Source organism: Balaenoptera ricei, chromosome 2 (assembly GCF_028023285.1).
Source record: "Balaenoptera ricei isolate mBalRic1 chromosome 2, mBalRic1.hap2, whole genome shotgun sequence".
Taxonomy (NCBI): Eukaryota; Metazoa; Chordata; class Mammalia; order Artiodactyla; family Balaenopteridae; genus Balaenoptera; species Balaenoptera ricei.
The window spans coordinates 74,249,111-74,268,619 of NC_082640.1; the positions used below are offsets into that span (position 1 = coordinate 74,249,111).

At 32.5% G+C, this 19,509-nt stretch overlaps 1 protein-coding gene across 4 annotated transcripts in view; it reads left to right on the top strand.

Annotated features, from left to right (window-relative positions):
* Nucleotides 1-19,509, top strand: part of VPS13C (vacuolar protein sorting 13 homolog C) — a 182,718-nt gene that overhangs the window by 37,743 nt on the left and 125,466 nt on the right. For all 4 annotated transcript variants that reach the window (XM_059913129.1, XM_059913130.1, XM_059913131.1 and 1 more), the window contains exons 6-16: nt 705-814; nt 3,118-3,177; nt 5,631-5,690; nt 7,057-7,137; nt 8,058-8,115; nt 10,760-10,887; nt 12,311-12,417; nt 12,996-13,167; nt 14,322-14,384; nt 18,071-18,200; nt 18,766-18,860. In XM_059913129.1, the coding sequence (XP_059769112.1) occupies nt 705-814; nt 3,118-3,177; nt 5,631-5,690; nt 7,057-7,137; nt 8,058-8,115; nt 10,760-10,887; nt 12,311-12,417; nt 12,996-13,167; nt 14,322-14,384; nt 18,071-18,200; nt 18,766-18,860 (1,064 nt within the window). The remainder of the gene's footprint in view (nt 1-704; nt 815-3,117; nt 3,178-5,630; nt 5,691-7,056; nt 7,138-8,057; nt 8,116-10,759; nt 10,888-12,310; nt 12,418-12,995; nt 13,168-14,321; nt 14,385-18,070; nt 18,201-18,765; nt 18,861-19,509) is intronic.

Consider the following 19,509-nt stretch of genomic DNA (forward strand, 5'->3'; position numbering starts at 1 on the left):
GGGACTCTCTGTGCTTCCGAGACTTGGGTGGCTATTTCGTTTCCCATGTTAGGGAAGTTTTCGACTATAATGTCCTAAAATATTTTCTCAAGTCCTTTCTGTCTCTCTTCTTCTTCTGGGACCCCTATAATGTGAATGTTGTTGCATTTAATGTTGTCCCAGAGGTCTCATAGGCTGTCTTGATTTCTTTTCATTCTTTTTTCTTTATTCTCTTCTGAGGCAGTGAATTCCACCATTCTGTCTTTCAGGTCACTTATCCGTTCTTCTGCCTCACTTATTCTGCTGTTGATTCCTTCTAGTGTATGTTTCATTTCAGTTATTGTATTGTTCATCTCTGATTGTTTGTTCTTAAATTCTTCTAGGTGTGTGTTCTTTAATTCTTCTAGGTCTTTGTTAAACATTTCTTGCATCTTCTCTATCTTTGCCTCTATTCTTTTTCCGAGGTCCTGGATCATCTTCACTATCATTATTCTGAATTCTTGTTCTGGAAGGTTGCCTATCTCCACTTCATTTAGTTGTTTTTCTGGGGTTTTATCTTGTTCCTTCATCTGATAGAAAGTCCTTTGCCTTTTCATTTTGTCTATCTTTCTGTGAATGTGGTTTTCCTTCCACAGGCTGCAGAATTGTAGTTCTTCTTGCTTCTGCTCTCTGCCCTCTGTTCGAGAATTTCAACTCTTGAACTTGTATTTTCCTATTTTTTATAGATAAACCAAAAGAAGCCAAAAAGGATACGTTGTTGGAAAAATTGGCAACTCAAGTAATTAAAAATGTACAAGTAAAAATCACAGACATTCACATTAAATATGAAGATGATGTAAGTAACTTAGTTTACTTGGTTTAAGTTAGTAATTAAGTGTGTATTTTATGACATTAATTCTTGATTTGCCCATAAATAGCAATTTTAAATCCAAGATAGATTTTTTTTTTCCTGATTAGTACACTACCATATCTCCTTCCTTGTGTTAGACTTTTTTCATCCGGCATTAACATGTGTACATATATCATAAAACTGGCATATGTTCCTTTCTAAAGCTAATTTAAGAGATTTTTGGATTTTTCTCTATCATTTATTTTGAATTTTGTTTAAAGACTTAGACTAATATAACTTTAAGGAACTAATTTTTTTTAATAATGGCAAGTAATTAGTTTCCAGAGGTGATGAAGTAGTCGTTCATAATGGTAGTTGGTAGAGAGGGGACTAAAATCCAGGTCAGTTGGCTGCTAGTCTCATTCACTTTACATTCCACCATGTTGGATTTTGACACCCACAGCTACTCACACACATGTGTAGCAATATTTAGAAACCACACTTCACTTATAAGCAAAAGTTTAACATTAGTTGATTAAGAGCTATTTTACTGATTAATTTTAGTTAAAATATAACAGATATTTTCAACTTAATATGCACTGCTTTGTCTTAAAGTTCGAAACATACATGAGAAGCCTTGAATTTTTGTCATTTACCTAACAAATTGGAAATGCTTTTTCATCTTTTCCAAAAATGAGTTTGCTTTCTTTTTTGTTTTTAGTTTGCTTTAAGTTTGGATTGAATTAAAGTCATACTGCCATATATAGAATTTATTTTACTTTCCTGATAAGTTCCTTTTGTAACTTAATATTCAGTAAGACACACTTGTAGTTTTTCAAGATACACCATCTCTATCTTACACTGACTTTTATCTTTTGTTTTTTCTGCAGTCATTAGACTGAATTTTGCTAACAAATAATGTCTAAAAACCAAATTCATAAATCTCCTTGTTTAAAACAAACTTAGGAAAATAAAATTGACTCAACCCGTCATGGAAGTAAAAGAATTATTCTTAAAGCTAATGGCATGTTGGTGAATGATAATCTCAGTTTAAGCTTAAACTAAGCTTTTTTATTGAGCAAATACAATTCGAAAGGTACATTATTTCTTTCTCTTTAATGAAGAAATACAGAGATACGTAGGAGTGGGACAAGTAATATCAATTACATTTAAATTGGTGTCAGGGACAAAATATATTACAATAATCTAAAGGAAAAAAAAAGCACAAAGGGATCTTCCTTATATTGCCTCTTTCAATGTGATTACCTTAATTATTGTGTCTAGAAGGATAGTGAAAAATATAGAAATGGGGGTAGGGAAAGTATAATAATTTATCATAAAGATGTTCTTTGTATGATAGCAATAATTTATGGGTAGTGCATTAGCAGCTGAGGAGTTGTGTTTTATTAAAGTTCCTTCTGAAATAGCTGCAAGTTATTTTGAGCTTGATATCCATAGGTATAAAAAGATGAATATGGGAATGAAGGGAAATACATTTTGCCACAAATCATAATATATCTAATATTAAAAACAAAGCTCTTTGTGCTTTGCAGCTATACCAGAGCATGCATTTAGGTGACTAAACTCAAGTCTCTGGTGGATGATTTAGAACATGATTTTTCTCCTCTCTCTAGTTTCCCTATTTTCTTTCATGACCAAAAAACACTGACTTTTGGACATCTTTGCGATGTCGAAAACAATGACATCGTACACACCATGGCACAGTTTAAGCACTGTGTATAAATATAATTTAGGTATTGAAGATGAGAAATAGATCAGAAGTTTAACATTGGCACATTTTGAGTTAAGAGATTGAGGAAATTAAATATTAAGAATCTTGAAGCATCTTCTAACAAGCCATTTTTAAAGTGTACAGGAAATTAAAAGCCTTAAAGAGACAGTTCACATTTCTAAATGTGAAAATCTTAAATGTTTTAAAAATAATTTTGTGGCACGGTTTATCTGCAACTCCTTGTTTTATTTATCTATGGAGAACATCTTTAATGGTATATACATAAAGAGACTGTCTCTTTTAAACTATGTAGACAAGAGTCTGTTTAGTCCTAGTTAGTGAATCTTCTCACTTCTAGTAAGAAAATAGTTCTTCTAGGAAAGTATCATGTTAGTGTCATGCCTACAAAATATGGAAAATCCCAGCCATGTTAAAGTCTTCCTTCCCTTTCTTTTCCACAAATCCATTTGGTTGCGTTACTTTTGAACTCATTGTCCTGTGTTGCCTATTGTAGAGTGGAGAATGGATTTACCCTCACTATCAATATATTTTAATGTCACCTTTTTTTCTTTGATAGGTAACAGATCCAAAGCGGCCTCTTTCATTTGGTGTCACACTGGGAGAACTTAGTCTATTGGTAAAGTGACCTTATTTAAAATTTCTGTGGAACCTGTAAAATATTATTCTCAAGTCACAGGGTGAATTTCCTAAAATCAGCTATTGCTACAAATAGCTGTTTTATTTTTATGTGTAATCTTTCTACAGCTTTTCTAGGAATTTACAACTTTTAGTGATACTTTCATTATGTTCTCTAATTATTTTGATTTATCTTTGAATTTAACAGATTTCAAAATATCAAGAACAAGTGTTTTGAAAGTATTAAAAGCTGTATCTTACATCTTTAGTAAATTAGAGGAAGATAGATTTCTATAGAGTTATGTTCTTATCCACAGTATAATTTCCAAATAGTTTATACATGTGTATCTGTTTATTATATTGAAATGTACATAAGTGAATTTATTTTGATTAAGTATTTTATAATGCAGTTTGGTTTTTCTCTTAAAGGTCTTTAAGGATATAGAGTGTGTATATCCAGGTTGGACATTTTTTTCCTATTACGGACAACTAAGTGGCAGGAAACATGTTTTAAAGTTAAGGACAGTGAGCAGTAGATCATACTGGGTATATTTTGGCCTTTTGATTAGTTATATGAAGAGGGGCTTAGTAGGGAAAGAAGACGAAGAAAAAAAGAAAGAGAAATAGACTATTAAACAGAAAAAGGACATTGTTACATGGAGGCCTTAAGAAGATACATGCATGCAGAGAAGTAGAGGTATACATCAGTTGAAGATCAAAGCAGAAAAATTAAAGAAAAAGTACTGGAGAAACAAAGGAAAGGGAGTCAAGGAAGCTAATGTTTAATACACTGTTTATCCTCTGCTTGTTTCCAAAATGAATTTGAAGTAGCTTTCAATAAAAAAGAGACAATGCTATAACACTTCTAAAGAAACCAGAATCTGTGTTCTGAAAGGCAGAGAGATCATTGTTCCAGAAAAATGAGACCAGCAATATTAGTCATAAGTGAGCTCCCTGTTTAATGTTGAGCTTCTAACAGACCAAATGAAAAATACAAAATAGTCACATAGTGCCCATTGACTGATAACAGGCATTCTAAGGATGGTGTGTAGTTTCCTTAGTGTGTGCTGTTGTTTGATCCTCCGTATCTTTGCTCAGATTCTTCATATGGTTTTTCTTTGCCTGTGTTATTCTTTTCCCTTAATCTGCCTGGCATTTCTGTTCAGGTTTTAATAGTTCCTTCAGATATTACCGTCTTTCTCATTCTTTTTTTTTACTTCACTCTTAGAAGTTACCATTCCTTCTTTTATGCTCCCCATTATATTTTATCAAAGCACCTGTGACACATTACTGAACTGGTTATCATGTTGGTTTCCTTCTATCCAGCCTTCATTCATTGATACAATAGTGCCTATATTTTAGTGCTTTTGTGATGATGAAATTAGGTAGTTTGTGTAAAGCATTTGGCACATTGTCTGGCTCAGTTTCTGCTTCACCTACCACACTGACTATTATAACAACAATAATAGCAAACTTAACTCTTTCTCTATCTGTACCATTCCTTTTTTCCATCTTTCCACTTACAAACTAACTTTTATATCTAAGATAATCTTCCCACCTCTGATCTGGATCCCGTTGTCCCCCGTGTCCTTAGGAGCCTTTTTCCCCCTTTTCTCTCACCCCCTCCTACCTTTTGCCTTTTCTTCCTTATTTCTGTCAATTTCCTTCTCTTTCCTAAATCTTCAACCCTTCTTCTTCCCTCGTCTCCCTTCTCTACCTCCTTCTTCTAAGCATTGAAATGCATTCAAGTGTTTCTTTTATATTAAAATTAGAAAGCCTCTCCTTAACCTTCTCCCACTCCACCCAGGCCCCATCTAACTATTGCCTTCTCCTTCTCTTCTTTCTAACTAAGTTGGTGAGAAAATTGTCTACCTTTGCTCTCTTTATTTCCCCACCTCCTAATGACTCCCTACCCACTATACTCTTATTCTACTGCTCCCCTGACACTGCTCTTAACCAGTTCATCGGTAATGCCCTGGCCGCTTAAGTAAGTTTATTTTAGTTTATCTCACAGCAGCTTTTGGCATTGCTGACCATACTGACTTTGTAGAAACATGGTCACGCTGTGATTTCCATATTCTCCGGGTTTTCTTCCTACTTTGCAATATTTATTTATTTATTTACTTACTTTTTACAAGAATGTGGACCTTCTTCAGTAGTTTATAGGCTAGCTGTCTGTTTTTATTCATACCCAATTCCTTCCACGCGCAGACACAGAGTAGCTCAGTAATTATTTTCTGAATGAATGAACTCAGTTAAATTAGAACCTCCTCAATTCCATTTTCACTGTTCCTTTCATTTTGTAATATAAATATGTAAAGAAACAGGTAACTAACATTAGCCATCATTAGCTAAATGTCTTGTTGTTCCCAAGTTATTTTGTTACGGTTATTAGAGCACTGTTTTGTTGATATATATACTTCATTTCACAGTTACTCTCTTTTTTTCTTTTAGACTGCAAATGAACACTGGACTCCGTGCATATTAAATGAAGCAGAAAAAATTATATATAAGGTATTAGACTAGACTTTTTAATCCAGTTATTTTCCTAACTACAAACACTTAATGTATTTTCTTCAAGAAACCTTGATGAAGCAGAATATGCCATTGGAATGTGAGTTAAAAGTTTTGGGTCCAGTTTTGGCTCTGCTACTTACTATGTGACCTTCTGTAATCACTTACATATTCTGAAGTTTAGATTCTTCACCTAGAATATAAAGAAACCAGATAAAATTAATGTTTCCTAAATTGTATTCATGGAGCATAATATATCATTGGAATGTGAGTTAAAAGTTCTGGGTCCAGTTGTGGCTCTGCTACTTACTATGTGATAACCTTCTGTAATCACTTACCTATTCTGAGGTTTAGATTCTTCACCTAGAATATAAAGAAACTGAATAAAATTAATGTTTCCCAAATTGTACTTCATGGAGCATTAGGTAATTAAGATATTATCAGATTTGTTGAAAAAATATTCTCTGGTCAAGTAAGATTACTGACTAAAGTAGAAAGCTGTACATAGTTAAACAGGTACGTTTTATTTTGTTTTAAACTCCAGGACTTCACAGTACTTTAAATATGCTAATAAACATTGTGAATCTTTAAGAAGGATATTTAGTATGTAGCTTTCCCCACCTTTGTTGATCATAGAATCCTCTCCCTTCACCCCTCCCTTGAAACAGCCATTTGTACCCACTGGAGAAATCATGTCTTTCTTTTTTTTTTTTTTAATAAATTTATTTATTTTTATTTATTTATTTTTGGCTGCATTGGGTCTTCGTTGCTGCGCGCGGGCTTTCTCTAGTTGCAGCGAGCGGGGGCTACTCTTCCTCGCGGTGCACGGGCTTCTCATTGCAGTGGCTTCTCTTGTTGCAGAGCACAGGCTGTAGACGCGCAGGCTTCGATAGTTGTGGCTCGTGGGCTCTAGAGCACAGGCTCAGTAGTTGTGGTGCATGGGCTTAGTTGCTCCACGACATGTGGGATCTTCCCAGAGCAGGGCTTGAACCCATGTCCCCTGCATTGGCAGGCAGATTCTTAACCACTGCGCCACCAGGGAAGTCCTGAATCATGTCTTTCTTATTCAATGAAATATTTACAGTCTGTTAAATACTAAATTCTCAATAAATGTTTGATCACTGAATGAATGAATCCCCTTGGGAATAGTGTTCCTGGAAGCACAGTTTAGCAAATGCTAGATAAATAATGAAGTCTCTGTATAATATACATATATTTTCCTCCATTTTTGCAGTATGTCCTTTCCTTTAAAAGTTCAAAGCGGCAATTGGAGAATTTTGGGGTAGTGAACATGAGAATAATCTTTTATTATTGATTCATAACTTCAGTGTGTTAGTTACCTGACCTTTTCCATTTTCTTCTATAGCTTCTACGGCTTGATAGTCTCAGTGCCTACTGGAATGTTAACTGCGGCATGTCTTACCCGGGGTCAAGGGAACACATCTTGGTAATTTCAGTTCGTACCTTGGAGAACTAACCACACTCCCTAGATTTGTTTTACATAGTGGTCTTTAATGAGGACAGGATGTCAGTCTTTTGTTTAAGTTGTATGTAACTAAGTCAGAAGTGTGCAACACAGTTTTTGGAATCACTCTATCTTTAAAAAAAAGCACTTTTGATTTTGAAGATCTTTGTGAAATCATTCACTTGACAGTGAGATGAGAACCTATACTATCACATTAAAACTGTGTTTATGGTTTTTTACAATCTCATTTTGATGGCATTCTGGTTGCATTGTGGAGTTTCATATGAGAATGATTACTTGAAGAGTATTGTAAAGAAAGATGATACCTTTCAGATCTAAAAAATGTGTTCTTAGCAAATGTTTTAAGCATTTGTGATGATGCATTCTTGAATAGTGAATGATTGATTCAAAACTAAGCATGCTAAGCCAGTCTTAGTCATGTTTATTTACTTAGACGAGAAAGGAAGAACAGTTTAATTTTCTGAATTGAATTAATTCCAAGATTCTATCTTTTATTTCTCAGAAAGATACTGTAACGTTAGGTTAATTTGCCTTTGTCTAGAAAGTGTTTGCGATCCTAATTCATGGATGTGTGTGTGTGTATATGTATATATATGTGTGTATATATGTATGTACACATATACACATTTTAAGTCAGAGGGGAACACAGTCTTAAAATGTTGTTTCCAGATATTTAGAATTTATAAAAATTATCTACTAAAGTAATAAAGAGATATATCTATAAATAGTGCTCAGTGTGTTTTTCTTATGGACTAATAATTATGAAGATGGGAATAAAGATATTGATTTAGGACCAGATTTGTGTGTGTGTTTGTGTGTGAATGGCTGAATATGTATGCATTTTCTTTTTCATTCTCACATAGTTCAAATTTTTTGTTTAGGGTCAGCTGAAAAGTGAAATTCTTACAAGTAGCAATATACCCCCAAACCATCAATACAGTAAGTAATGGTAAAAGTTTATTTCATGTTATAAGAAGCATGGAATTAAATACTTTATTTTAAAATACTTTTTCTGATAAAGTTATTTTGACAAAGAGAAAGTATTAATTTTATATGTTAGTTTTATGATATAGCATATTTGGTATATAATTTAGTATTTAGAAATAGATTATACCACTTACACCACTGCAGAGTGAGAAGGGCACTGTGGCTGTAGTTCACTCCCAACAGTTAACCCTCTTGACCTCCATGTTTTCTTCCTACCTTGTTATTGTCTACTTTGTTTTAGGAATTAGGTTTTCTTTTCTTTGTTTAATAGCAAAATCTCTGAGATCTTGATATTCAGGATCTGAGCATGTCACTATTGCAGTGTTAAGACTGACTAATCCAGAGATTTTTTTTTTTAATGAAGTATAGTTGATTTACAATATTATGTTAGTTTCAGGTGTACAGCATAGCGATTCTGTATTTTTACAGATTATACTCCATTATGGATTATTATAAGATACTGGGTATAATTCCCTGTGCTATACAGTAAATCCTTATTTCTTATCTATTTTATGTATAGCAGTTTGTATCTGTTAATCCCATAACCCTAATTTGTCCCTTCTCCTTCCCTCTCCTCTTTGGTAATCACAAGTTTGTTTTCTACATCTGTGAGTTGTTTCTCTTTTGCATATACATTCATTTATATTATTTTTTAGATTCCACATATAAGTGATATCATATAATATTTGTCTTTCTCTGTCTTATTTTACTAAGCATAATATTCTCTAGGTTCATCCACATTGCTGTAAATGGCAGTATTTCATTCTTTTTTATGGCTGAGTAATATTCCATTGTATATATGTACCACATCTTAATCCATTCGTCTGTTGATGGGCACTTGGGTTGCTTCCATGTCTTGGCTATTGTAAATAGTGCTGCTGTTAACATTGGTGTGCATGTATCTTTTCAAATTAGTGTTTTTATTTTTTCAGGATATATACCCAGAAGTGGAATTGCTGGGTCATATGGTAGTTCTACTTTTGTTTTTTTGAGGAACCTCCATACTGTTTTCCATGGTGGCTGCACCAATTTACATATCCCACCGACAGTGCACAAGGGTTCCCCTCTCTTCATATCCTCTCCAGCATTTGTTATTTGCAGACTTTTTGATAGTAGCCATTCTCACAGGTGTGAGGGGGTACCTCATTGTTGTTTTGATTCATATTTCTCCAGAGATCTTTTTTAAGTAAGCTTTTCTATTTCTTGGCAGCCTCACCTTTACCTATTTTTAAATAGATCTCTAACAAAGCTGCCTCTGTATTTATTTATCCCATTCATTTTCTCCATTTCAGTTTTGTTCTAAAGGTGCTATTCTTTTGTTTTTATTTAGTGTACCTCTTTATGTTTGTTCTCAGCTTTCATGCCCATGTTCTTCTATATTCCATACTACTCTCAATCACTGTTGTTTTCTTCTTATTCTTTTATAGCTAATTGCCTTTATATGAGAGCTGGCACTTTCTCTTTATGTCCACTAACCTCTCTATTAAACGATTACAGAGTTTTCAGATACTGTTAGTTTGTGAGAGCATTTAGTTTCCCTCATGAAAGAACTTGTTCAGAAAAATCTACAACTTTATTCTGAGACATGTTTCATTTATAAATAACCTCTAAATAAGTTAAAATTTTTATACAGTCTTACGTAAATTGTAAATACTATAAGATACCACAATTTATATAATTTTAATACTATTTGCAATTAAAATTTATTACATTACTTTGCTCTGTCATCTTCCCTAATACTCTTTTTCATACTACTTCTCAACTTCAAAAATATTGCCTTTAGTTGAGTCTAAGATTATATATGTAATGATCATTTTGAAAATTACAAAGTAGTAGGCAATTTTTTTCTAGGTAATATGAATTTCATTCATGATTCTGTTCCTAAATTCTGACTATGATTAAATAATATGGAAAGTAATCACATTTTGTTTCCTATCTTGTATTAGTATTTTTGGGGGGGGCCATGTCAGGCAATACTTTATAATTATTTTTTAAATTTTTATTGGAATATAGTTGATTTACAATGTTGTTAGTTAGTTTGTTAGTTTTAGGTGTACAGCAAAGTGAATCAGTTATACATATACACATATCCACTCTTTTTTAGATTCTTTTCCCATATAGGCCATTACAGAGTATTGAGTAGAGTTCCCTGTGCTATACAGTAGGTTATTATTAGTGATCTATTTTATATATAGTAGTGTGTATATGTCAATCCCAATCTCCCAATTTACCCCTCCCCCTGTATTATTACTTTTAATGAATACTAAAATCATTAAATGTCTTGTAGCAAGGAAGGGAAACATAATTTTACACAGACTGTGAATAACCAAGATTAGATTGTCTATATTTTGTAACATTTCTTACTTAGAAGCATAGAGCACCAGTTTTCTCCTTGGAGATTCCACTTTTACCATTGAGTTTGACAGTTCGTATTATGCAGATAAGTAGATGCTTAAATAGTTTTTTGGTAGTGATTTTTTTACATTTTTTGATCATTTTTCTTTACTTTCAAAGTAACAGTCTTCTCATAATTATTTACAGTTGCTCATGTGTAAGGGCATGTAAACATATCTTACGTCTTCCCATGTTGTATAAGTTTTCCAGCCAGTATCAGCCTCTGCAAAACTCTACATGAATCCTTATGCAGAAACAGAGCTCAAAACACCTAAACTTGATTGGAACATAGAAGTACAAAATATTGCCATTGAATTGACCAAACCTCAGGTAAGATTCATTTGGGTATTTATAGCTTTAACTAACCTTGAATTTCAGTGGCTTTTGTCCTCTGTGATTATTCCTTCTCCAGTGCTCTGGTGGGTCTTTTGGTTTGTTATGTTGAGATTTGATATATCTCCTAAAAATAGATTATATGTGTATTTTTAAAAGAAAATAAATACCATATATAAGAAGTAGTTTTCCTTCATTTTATCTGATTTTTCCCTTATTGGTGGAGAATCTTACCAAATTATAATGAATGACATGATTCCCATTTAATTCCCAATTCTTGATGGAGGGTTTTAATAGTTTTTTTCTCCATCAGATTTTAATAGCAGACACTCTTACATTAAATATTGTTCACTTAATTTTTAGAATAACTATGTTGGCAGCTTTTTTTCCTTCACTTGTTTCTCAAGTTTGGTTATGTGCCTAAGGAGTTTGGATAAGACATCTGGAGAACTGGAAGTGAAAGGAGGATGGGGGATTTAGCTAATTGAGCTTTTAGCCCAGTGCAGTCCAGTACAAATATAATGCAAGTCATATGTGTAATTTTAAATTTTCTAGTAGCTACATTAGCAAAATAAGAAGAAAAGAGGAAAACAATTACTAAAATGAATAACATTTTATTTAACTTAACATACCCAAAATATTATCATTTCAACATGTAATCAAAATTAAAAATTGTTACAATATTTTATATTTTTATTTTTTTCTTAAGTCTTCAAAATCTGGGGTTTATTTTATACTTACAAATACATTTAAGTTCAGACTATCTGCATGTTAAGTACTGAATAGCCATGTGGTAACTCTTAGGTAGAGTTGCGTTAAGAGAAAATGGAGAAGATGCTGGACTTCCCCTTTCTTTATTTTACCTATAGTTGTGTGTGTGTGTGTGTGTGTTTCCCTCCATTTGAGCTGTTTACGAGATACACACAGAGTTGTTGTAATGGTGGTTAAGATGGGTGGTTAAATAGCTTTATCTTACTTTAGTTATGCAATAATTTTCTGGAGCAATTTGAAGTTCAGCTTATAGATAGCCACTGCTTGAAATGATGGTCCAGAGGAAAATATGTAGTTTTAGGAATCAGCATGTTTCATGTTAGTAGTTACAGATACCATATTTCATTGGTTCTAAGATTTACATTTATTTCACACTTTAAGATATTTGAAAATAGGATGTATATTATTATTGGTGGTATGACAGTTTAATTGGCAGTACTGTTTTCTTTTGTAGTAGAACTTAAAATTATCTTACAACTTATAATCATTGTTGTCTTAAATCTGATGAAATATATTATTGAATTATCAGACAACTATGATGTTCATTGTTCAGAGAATTTGAAGTCTCACTATACTGAAAATATAACAAAATTTGGTGTTTATTCATGTGTATGATGTAACAAACGTAACTTGGTTTTTGTTTTAATAGTACTTAAGTATGATTGACCTTTTGGAATCAGTGGATTATATGGTTAGAAATGCTCCTTACAGGAAATATAAGCCTTATTTACCACTTCATACCAATGGTCGACAATGGTAAGTTAGAATTTTTTAAAAAATGTTTTATGAGAACCATGTAATCATATAGTTAGGGACTCTCAGAGCTAAGAGACCTTTAAAGCCATGTAATGAAGCCACTTTATTTTTTTTAGAGACATGAGAGGGATATCTTTTATATTATGTCCTTGTTACTTTTTTTTTTTTTTAATAAACACATTCTCTTGTACTCCTGCTCCTAGATTATTCCCAAATTCTTAACTCAGTATTCAAGACTTTCAACTTTTTTTTGATCTTATTGCCCTTCAGTAATGGATATGAACTCCAGTGTGGCAACCATATTGGGATACTATTAATTTCACACAACATGTCATTTTATGTCTTTATGATTTTGCTTTGGCATATCCTCTTCCTGGAGTGGTTTGCTCCATTCATAATCTATTTAAGTCAGAGAATTGAAGTACTGGGGAATTGAAATGTTATCGCTGAGCTTTTGTAGGAATACAGTTAATAAGAACAATAAAAGTAACAGTGTAGCTCTAAAACGTCAAAGCTATTTTCCTGCTGTTTCTTAAACCTTCACATTCAAATGTGCATTAACAAAATTTGATTTGCAGGTGGAAATATGCAATTGATTCTGTTCTTGAAGTTCATATAAGAAGGTATACACGGATGTGGTCATGGAGTAACATAAAAAAACACAGGCAATTGCTCAAGAGTTATAAAAGTGCCTACAAAAATAAGCTAACCCAGACTAAAGTCCCAGAAGAAATACAGAAACAAATTCAGGTATATCTTGCATATATTGGTGAGAGCTATTATTTGTTAAATCATCCTTTAATGTTAATTTAATTTAATTTAAATTTAAATATAATTTTAGAAAGAACAGAACTGAGCTCTTTTTAAGAGAATTGTATGGAAAATGCAGAGTATTTTTCCCCCTGTTTTTTCCTTTGAAAAAAAGCTTCCTAATATCAGGGTACTTGTAAACTATTTGGAGAAATGTGTTTGGTTTTTATAATAATGTTTAGAAAATCAATATCAGAGCTGTTCAAATATGTGTTTAATATTAGCTAGATGTGTATTGTTAGTTTTGTTTGGCTTTTTTTTAAAGAGTTCAAAGTATTATTTGTAAAAAATAGTTCTTATGCTCAAGATAAGAGTCTTATTTACCCCCTTCTGAAATACAGAAAAACACTACACTGAATACATAATTTGCTTAATATCATCTGATCTTGATTATATCACTGTTTTTGCTACAAATTCATAACATAAAGAATTAATCGAATTGTTATTCTGAAATATATAACAATCACTAATATTATATATTAGGAAAAGCATCAAGTTTCTCAGTATCTTAGATCTGGTATTCTCATGTATAAAATGGAAACAGTATCTGTCTTACAGAGTTGTGAGAATTGCATGAAATAACATATAGAGCATGTGGCACACAGGTCACCCACTACATGTTACATAAATTCCCCAAGTTGGTTTCTGCTTTAGTGTACTTGATTTGAGGAATTTTACATTCTTAAATTTTGTGTTTTATTAAGGTGCCTTTAGTACAATGATTGTGAAATAACAGAGAAAAGGGGGAGTCAGAAGTAACAACCATAAGGCTAATACCTAAAACAGGTCCCCCTCCTAAATATTTTTGTTTCCATTTGCATGTATGGCTATCTCTGTATTACAGTGGTCTCATTAAAATTCTTATTTTCATATTGTATTTAACAAGCATTTACTTTCTTGAAAAACTGTTTCTCACATTGCAAAAAATAAAAATGTAAAAGCCAAGTGTACATTCAAATTTATACTTATACTTTCAATAGATCACAAATGCTGTTTGTTCATGGACTAGAATAAGCCTAGAAATCATAGAAGAAAAGAATTTTTTTAATCTAATGACCATTTTCTTTGTTTACAAGTGTCTCTTTGTTTTTTAGGATTTGGAGAGGCCACTAGATGTTTTTAACATAATTTTAGCAAGGCAACAAGCACAAGTTGAGGTAATCTTTTCTTTTTTTTTTCTTCATGATATTTTTTTTTTTTTTAAACGAGTATATTTGCTTTACAGTGTTGGGTTAATTTCTGCTGTACAACGAAGTGAATCAGCTATATGTATACATACATCCCCTCCCTCTTGGACCTCCCTCCCATCCCCCCATCCCACCCATCTAGGTCACCACAGAGCACTGAGCTGAGCTCCCTGTGCTATACAACAGGTTCCCACTATCTATCTATTTTACACATGGTAGTGTATATATGTCAGTCATTTTTATTAGCTGATTTTATGTTTTAAACATGTTAATACTACTCCTTTAAACCTGGGATCAAGAAATTTAAGTTTCATGGGAAGTTGTTTAGATTTACTCACGTAAGAATAAAGGTTGAGTTTTCATGTCTTAATTTAGTCTCAGGAGAAAATTAATTGGAATATTGGAGGAAAAAACCCCACTAATATGAAGGGGCAAATTTTCTAATTTTATAACTAAAAATGTGCTAACCCCCCAAAAGAAAGTAAGTAAAAGTCATCCATAATCCTAGCAATACAGAATGCTGGTGTTAACATTTTGATATGTAGGCTTCTAGTTTTTCTCTCATGCATATGTACCTAGTTATTTATACTTTGTATTCCCCATTTCTTTCCTTTTATTTCCTCTTCCCTCCCTTCCTTCCTCCTTTCTTTAACCCATTTTCTTTTCTTCCCTCCTTCCCTCCTTCTCTTCCTCTTCTCTTCCTTTCTTTTTTTTCTAAAATTGGACTCAATCTGTTTGTAATGTTTTGTAATTGCTGACTTATCCCACTTGGTACCTTGTCCTCATTGTTCCATGTCATTTCTATTATTCTGTAACATGACTTTTTTGGTAAACAAAAAAATAAATTATAAGTGCAATAAACTCATTATAGAAAAGTTAGAAAATAAAGATCCACAAAAAAAGAAAATAGAAATACCCATTATCTCACACACTAAAGATAACTACTGTTAATACCTTTTTGTGTATTCTTCCAGGCTTTTTTATAGTCGTAGATCTTTATACACATACTCATTTTTTTAAATGGGATTAAAGCATATGCACTTGTTCATTCATATACTTAGTAAATGCTCATTGAGTGCCTGTTGTACTAGCATAATAGTTCAAGAGTGTAGACTTGGGAGTCAGATGGTCTGGATTCTAATCCCAGCTTTGCTGTCTGCTTCTTGTTTGACCTTGGGTTGACTATTTAACCTGCCTGTGCCTCAGTTTCCTCATTTGTAAAACAATATTAATTCACAGTACCTACATCATAGGGTTATTGTGTGGAGTACCTGATAAACTACATAAACCACTTAGACTATTATGTGCCTGGCACAATTCTATGTGCATATTATGTACATCTCATCACCCTTGCCGTATTCTGTTTGTTAGAAACAAGTCACAGGTCATGCCCACACTCAAGGGAAGGGGACTGTCCAAGGGTAAGGACACCAGGAGGGAGAAGTTTTAGGGCAGGTGGGGGATGAGTACAACATGTGAAAAAAAAAAGTGAGGAACTCACTATTGAGAAGGTCACTTCTCCAACTGTTGACTTCCCTCCACCATCTGCCTACTTTGCTAACTTTTCAGAGTCTGTGGTAGATGCTTTTTATGTTTTGTGCAGAATTTTTTGTTGTAATAAGCTATGAAGGATGTGTTGTAGAGGGCTTAGGCCATCATGGAACTGAAAGTTCATCATTGGATTTAGCCGTAAAGAAATCATTTGAAGAACAAGTTTTATAGAATAGTATGAGTAGAAATTTGATAGGAATGAGAGGGAGTGGAAGATGAGGAATTGGAGAGACTAAGTACAGACAGTTATGATACTTCACTGTAAGTGGAAAGCAAGATAAAGGGAGTGGCAACTCGTGGGGATTGTGGAGTCAAGAAAAGGTTTTGTAAGTTGCTTTTCTTTCTTTAAAAAAAAGTTACAGTGTTCTGTTTTATATAGTATTCCATAGAATTGTTTATCCAACATAATTTTAAATAACTGACTAGTATTCAGTTCTGTTCGTATACCAGAATTTGCTTACTATTTCCCACTGGTTATATTTGATTATAAATGACACTACAGTGAGGAGCCTTGTCTTTACATTTTCTCAAGCGTCTCTTATTTTCTTAAGGACAAATTCCCCAAGGTGGGGCAGAGAGTGTGAATATTTTAAAAGGTATTTGCTACTACTGTGGATTTGTTCCTGTGAATTAGAGAAACATTTTGCCAGAAGAAACAGATAATTCTAATCCTCCCTAAATTAAGTTGCTTCAGTTTAATTGGGTGTTCTTAATACTACTTATCAGTTGCTTCAAAATTGAAGGAAGAAGATAAATTATTGGATGCTGTGGCTAAAGAAGGATGGGGTGTAGATGAAGAGAAGGCAATTAGATTCATCCAAGATTGATGTTTTTTCATTATAGTGGAAAATCTGCAGGGCCAGAGAGTTTAAAATGTAGGCAGAGGATTGGATGAAGTTATTTACCTTGGCCTCTTAGCTGGACAGGGAAGGGAAGTGAAGGCAACAGAGGTGGTATTGAGGAAAAAGTGAAAGCGTTCTGCATACTTCTTCATATTAAATTTTATACACATTTTAAAATTTATGGTCTCATAGATATATTTTACTGTGAAAAGTAAAAACGCATACTAATCTTCTATGCTAGGAGAATAAAGAAGTTAAATGTTATTTCATATAAAATATAAACAAATCAGCTATATATTTTTTTACCCATTACATTTCTGACTGCTGAAAATGGATTAAGCTTGACAAAAGATAGTTAGAGCTGAGATATAACTGGGACCATCAGTGATTTTGTGGGCAGATATAGACCTATTCCCCGATTATTTGTTTAATGTCTACTTGTCGAAGATAACTTATTTAACTTAGTTTATACTGAGTTGTTAATCAAACTTATTCTCTTTACTATAGAATTCAGCTCTTTAACTTGTCTTTTGGATTATTTCACTTTTTGGTACACACAGAAGCTTGCAGTATGTTACCAATTCACTACCAATTTAAAATATTTTAAAGTTAAAGTGGGAAAATTATTTACTTATTCAGGAAATGAGAATATAGAGTCTAAATTACTTAAGCCCTATATTCTTTTTATCCTTTTGTTTTCCACTTTTGAGTTATTCGTCTGTATTTTATTGAAAAGTGGGTAAAGACAAGGAGCAGCAGATAATCAAGCCAGGATTTGTTGAGAAACAGGATGAAAAGAGATTCGAGGACTTTATAATTTTATTTATATTCTGTCCCCCAAACATGTTCATAGTTAGCAAGTCAACAATGTATGTGAATTATGAAATAGGATTGTTAAATTTTATTTTTGAGTGTGGAAGTATCTTCCTTTTAGGGAACTTTTCATTTTAAAAATCTGTCATAGTAGCTCCTTACCTTGTAAATTTGGAAGACACATTGCTCAGAAGAATTTTACTTGAAACATTAACTTACTCACAAAATGCAACTTCGTCAGAAAGCTATCAGTAGGTGTGACAAGTATATAAATTAATAGACTACATTAACCAAATAATGTTGAGAATCGTTTCAGAAGGAACTAGCTTTATTTACTGCTTTTAACTTAATTTAATGTTAAAAAAATTAACCATTGTTCTTACCTGGCTACACCTGAAAGTGAAGAGGGCATTTATTCTTTAATTCAATTTTTTGATTTTTATTTTTTAGGTGATTCGATCTGGGCAAAAATTAAGGAAAAAGTCTACTGACAGAGGCGAGAAGCGTGGAGGCTGGTTTAGTGGGTTTTGGGGTAAGAAGGAATCTAAGAAAAAAGATGAAGAATCTTTGATTCCTGAAAGTAAGTTCCAAGTCAGATAGTTTATTGTACACTGATAAGGAAAAAATATATAAATTATGTTTTAGCCAGTTAGTTGAATTTTATTTTATAATGTTTTTGAAATAAAAGCTTAGTATAGTAAACATATAAACGAATACATCAGGATGGAACATTCCCATGTTTATTTAACTAAAATAAAACTTTGAATTTTTGAGAAAAGTTATTTGTGTGAAATTTTAAAACTTGAAATTCAGAAATCTCACAGGTAGCATTCCTTATTGTTACTTTTTTACATGGATATTTAATTAGATGTTTCACTTAATTTTTAATATACTTAGGGAATTATAAAATTGTTATGTGACAGCTGAATTCCCTTAATGGTGTCTCTTTGCGTTTTCTTGACCTAAACAAGCAAATACATGATGTTTAACAAGTCAAAATAGTATATTAGAGGAAATTACTTTGCTGCTTTTGCTTTAGCATTTGTGTCTATTGATTTTAGGCCACTCGTTAGTTTGGTTTGATTTTTTTTATTGTATCTGTAAGACTGAAGCAATTGATTTCTTAAAATATTATCTTTTTGTAGCTATTGATGACCTTATGACACCAGAGGAAAAGGATAAGCTCTTCACGGCTATTGGTTATAGTGAGAGCACCCACAACCTAACTTTACCCAAGCAGGTAATTATTTAGGTGGTTTCATTTTTCTGTGTTATCTTGAATTGGGTTAAACAAGTTATTGATTTTTAAAGTAACTAATAAAAATACGTTACAGTTTGTTTCTGCTTTACTTTTTGTTAAATGTTTCAGTCAGACCTTACCAATTAAAACTGTCTCCAACTTTAGATTTAGTTGCTTTAATGAATGTGAGAATAACCTGATAAAAAGTACTTATTATAGAGGTAAATTAAGTCTTTTAAAAATTTTATCTTAAAAAATCTGTGTGTGTGAAATGTAAGTCATGTATAAAAGAGTCATCAAAACCAAAATGTATTGCTAATTTGATTTGTCATAAAGAACAGCTGTGTAATTACTATTGGTTAAATTATGGACTGTGCAATAGATAGGGCATTATTGTGAGATCTGTCTCTGTTCTTTCATTGTGTGTATTTTGCTCACTTTCATTGTTGTGTAGGTATTTTCATTTGAAAATACCACAACTTATTTATTCATACTTTTGTTTTTGGGCATTTGGGTTGTCTTTGTTTTTTGGTTGTTATGCTACTATTAACTTCTTGTAAATGTCTTTTAGTGGGCATATGAGATTTTCTGCTCAGTATATCCTTAGGAGTAGAATTGGTGTATCATAGGATATGAGTATGTTTAACTT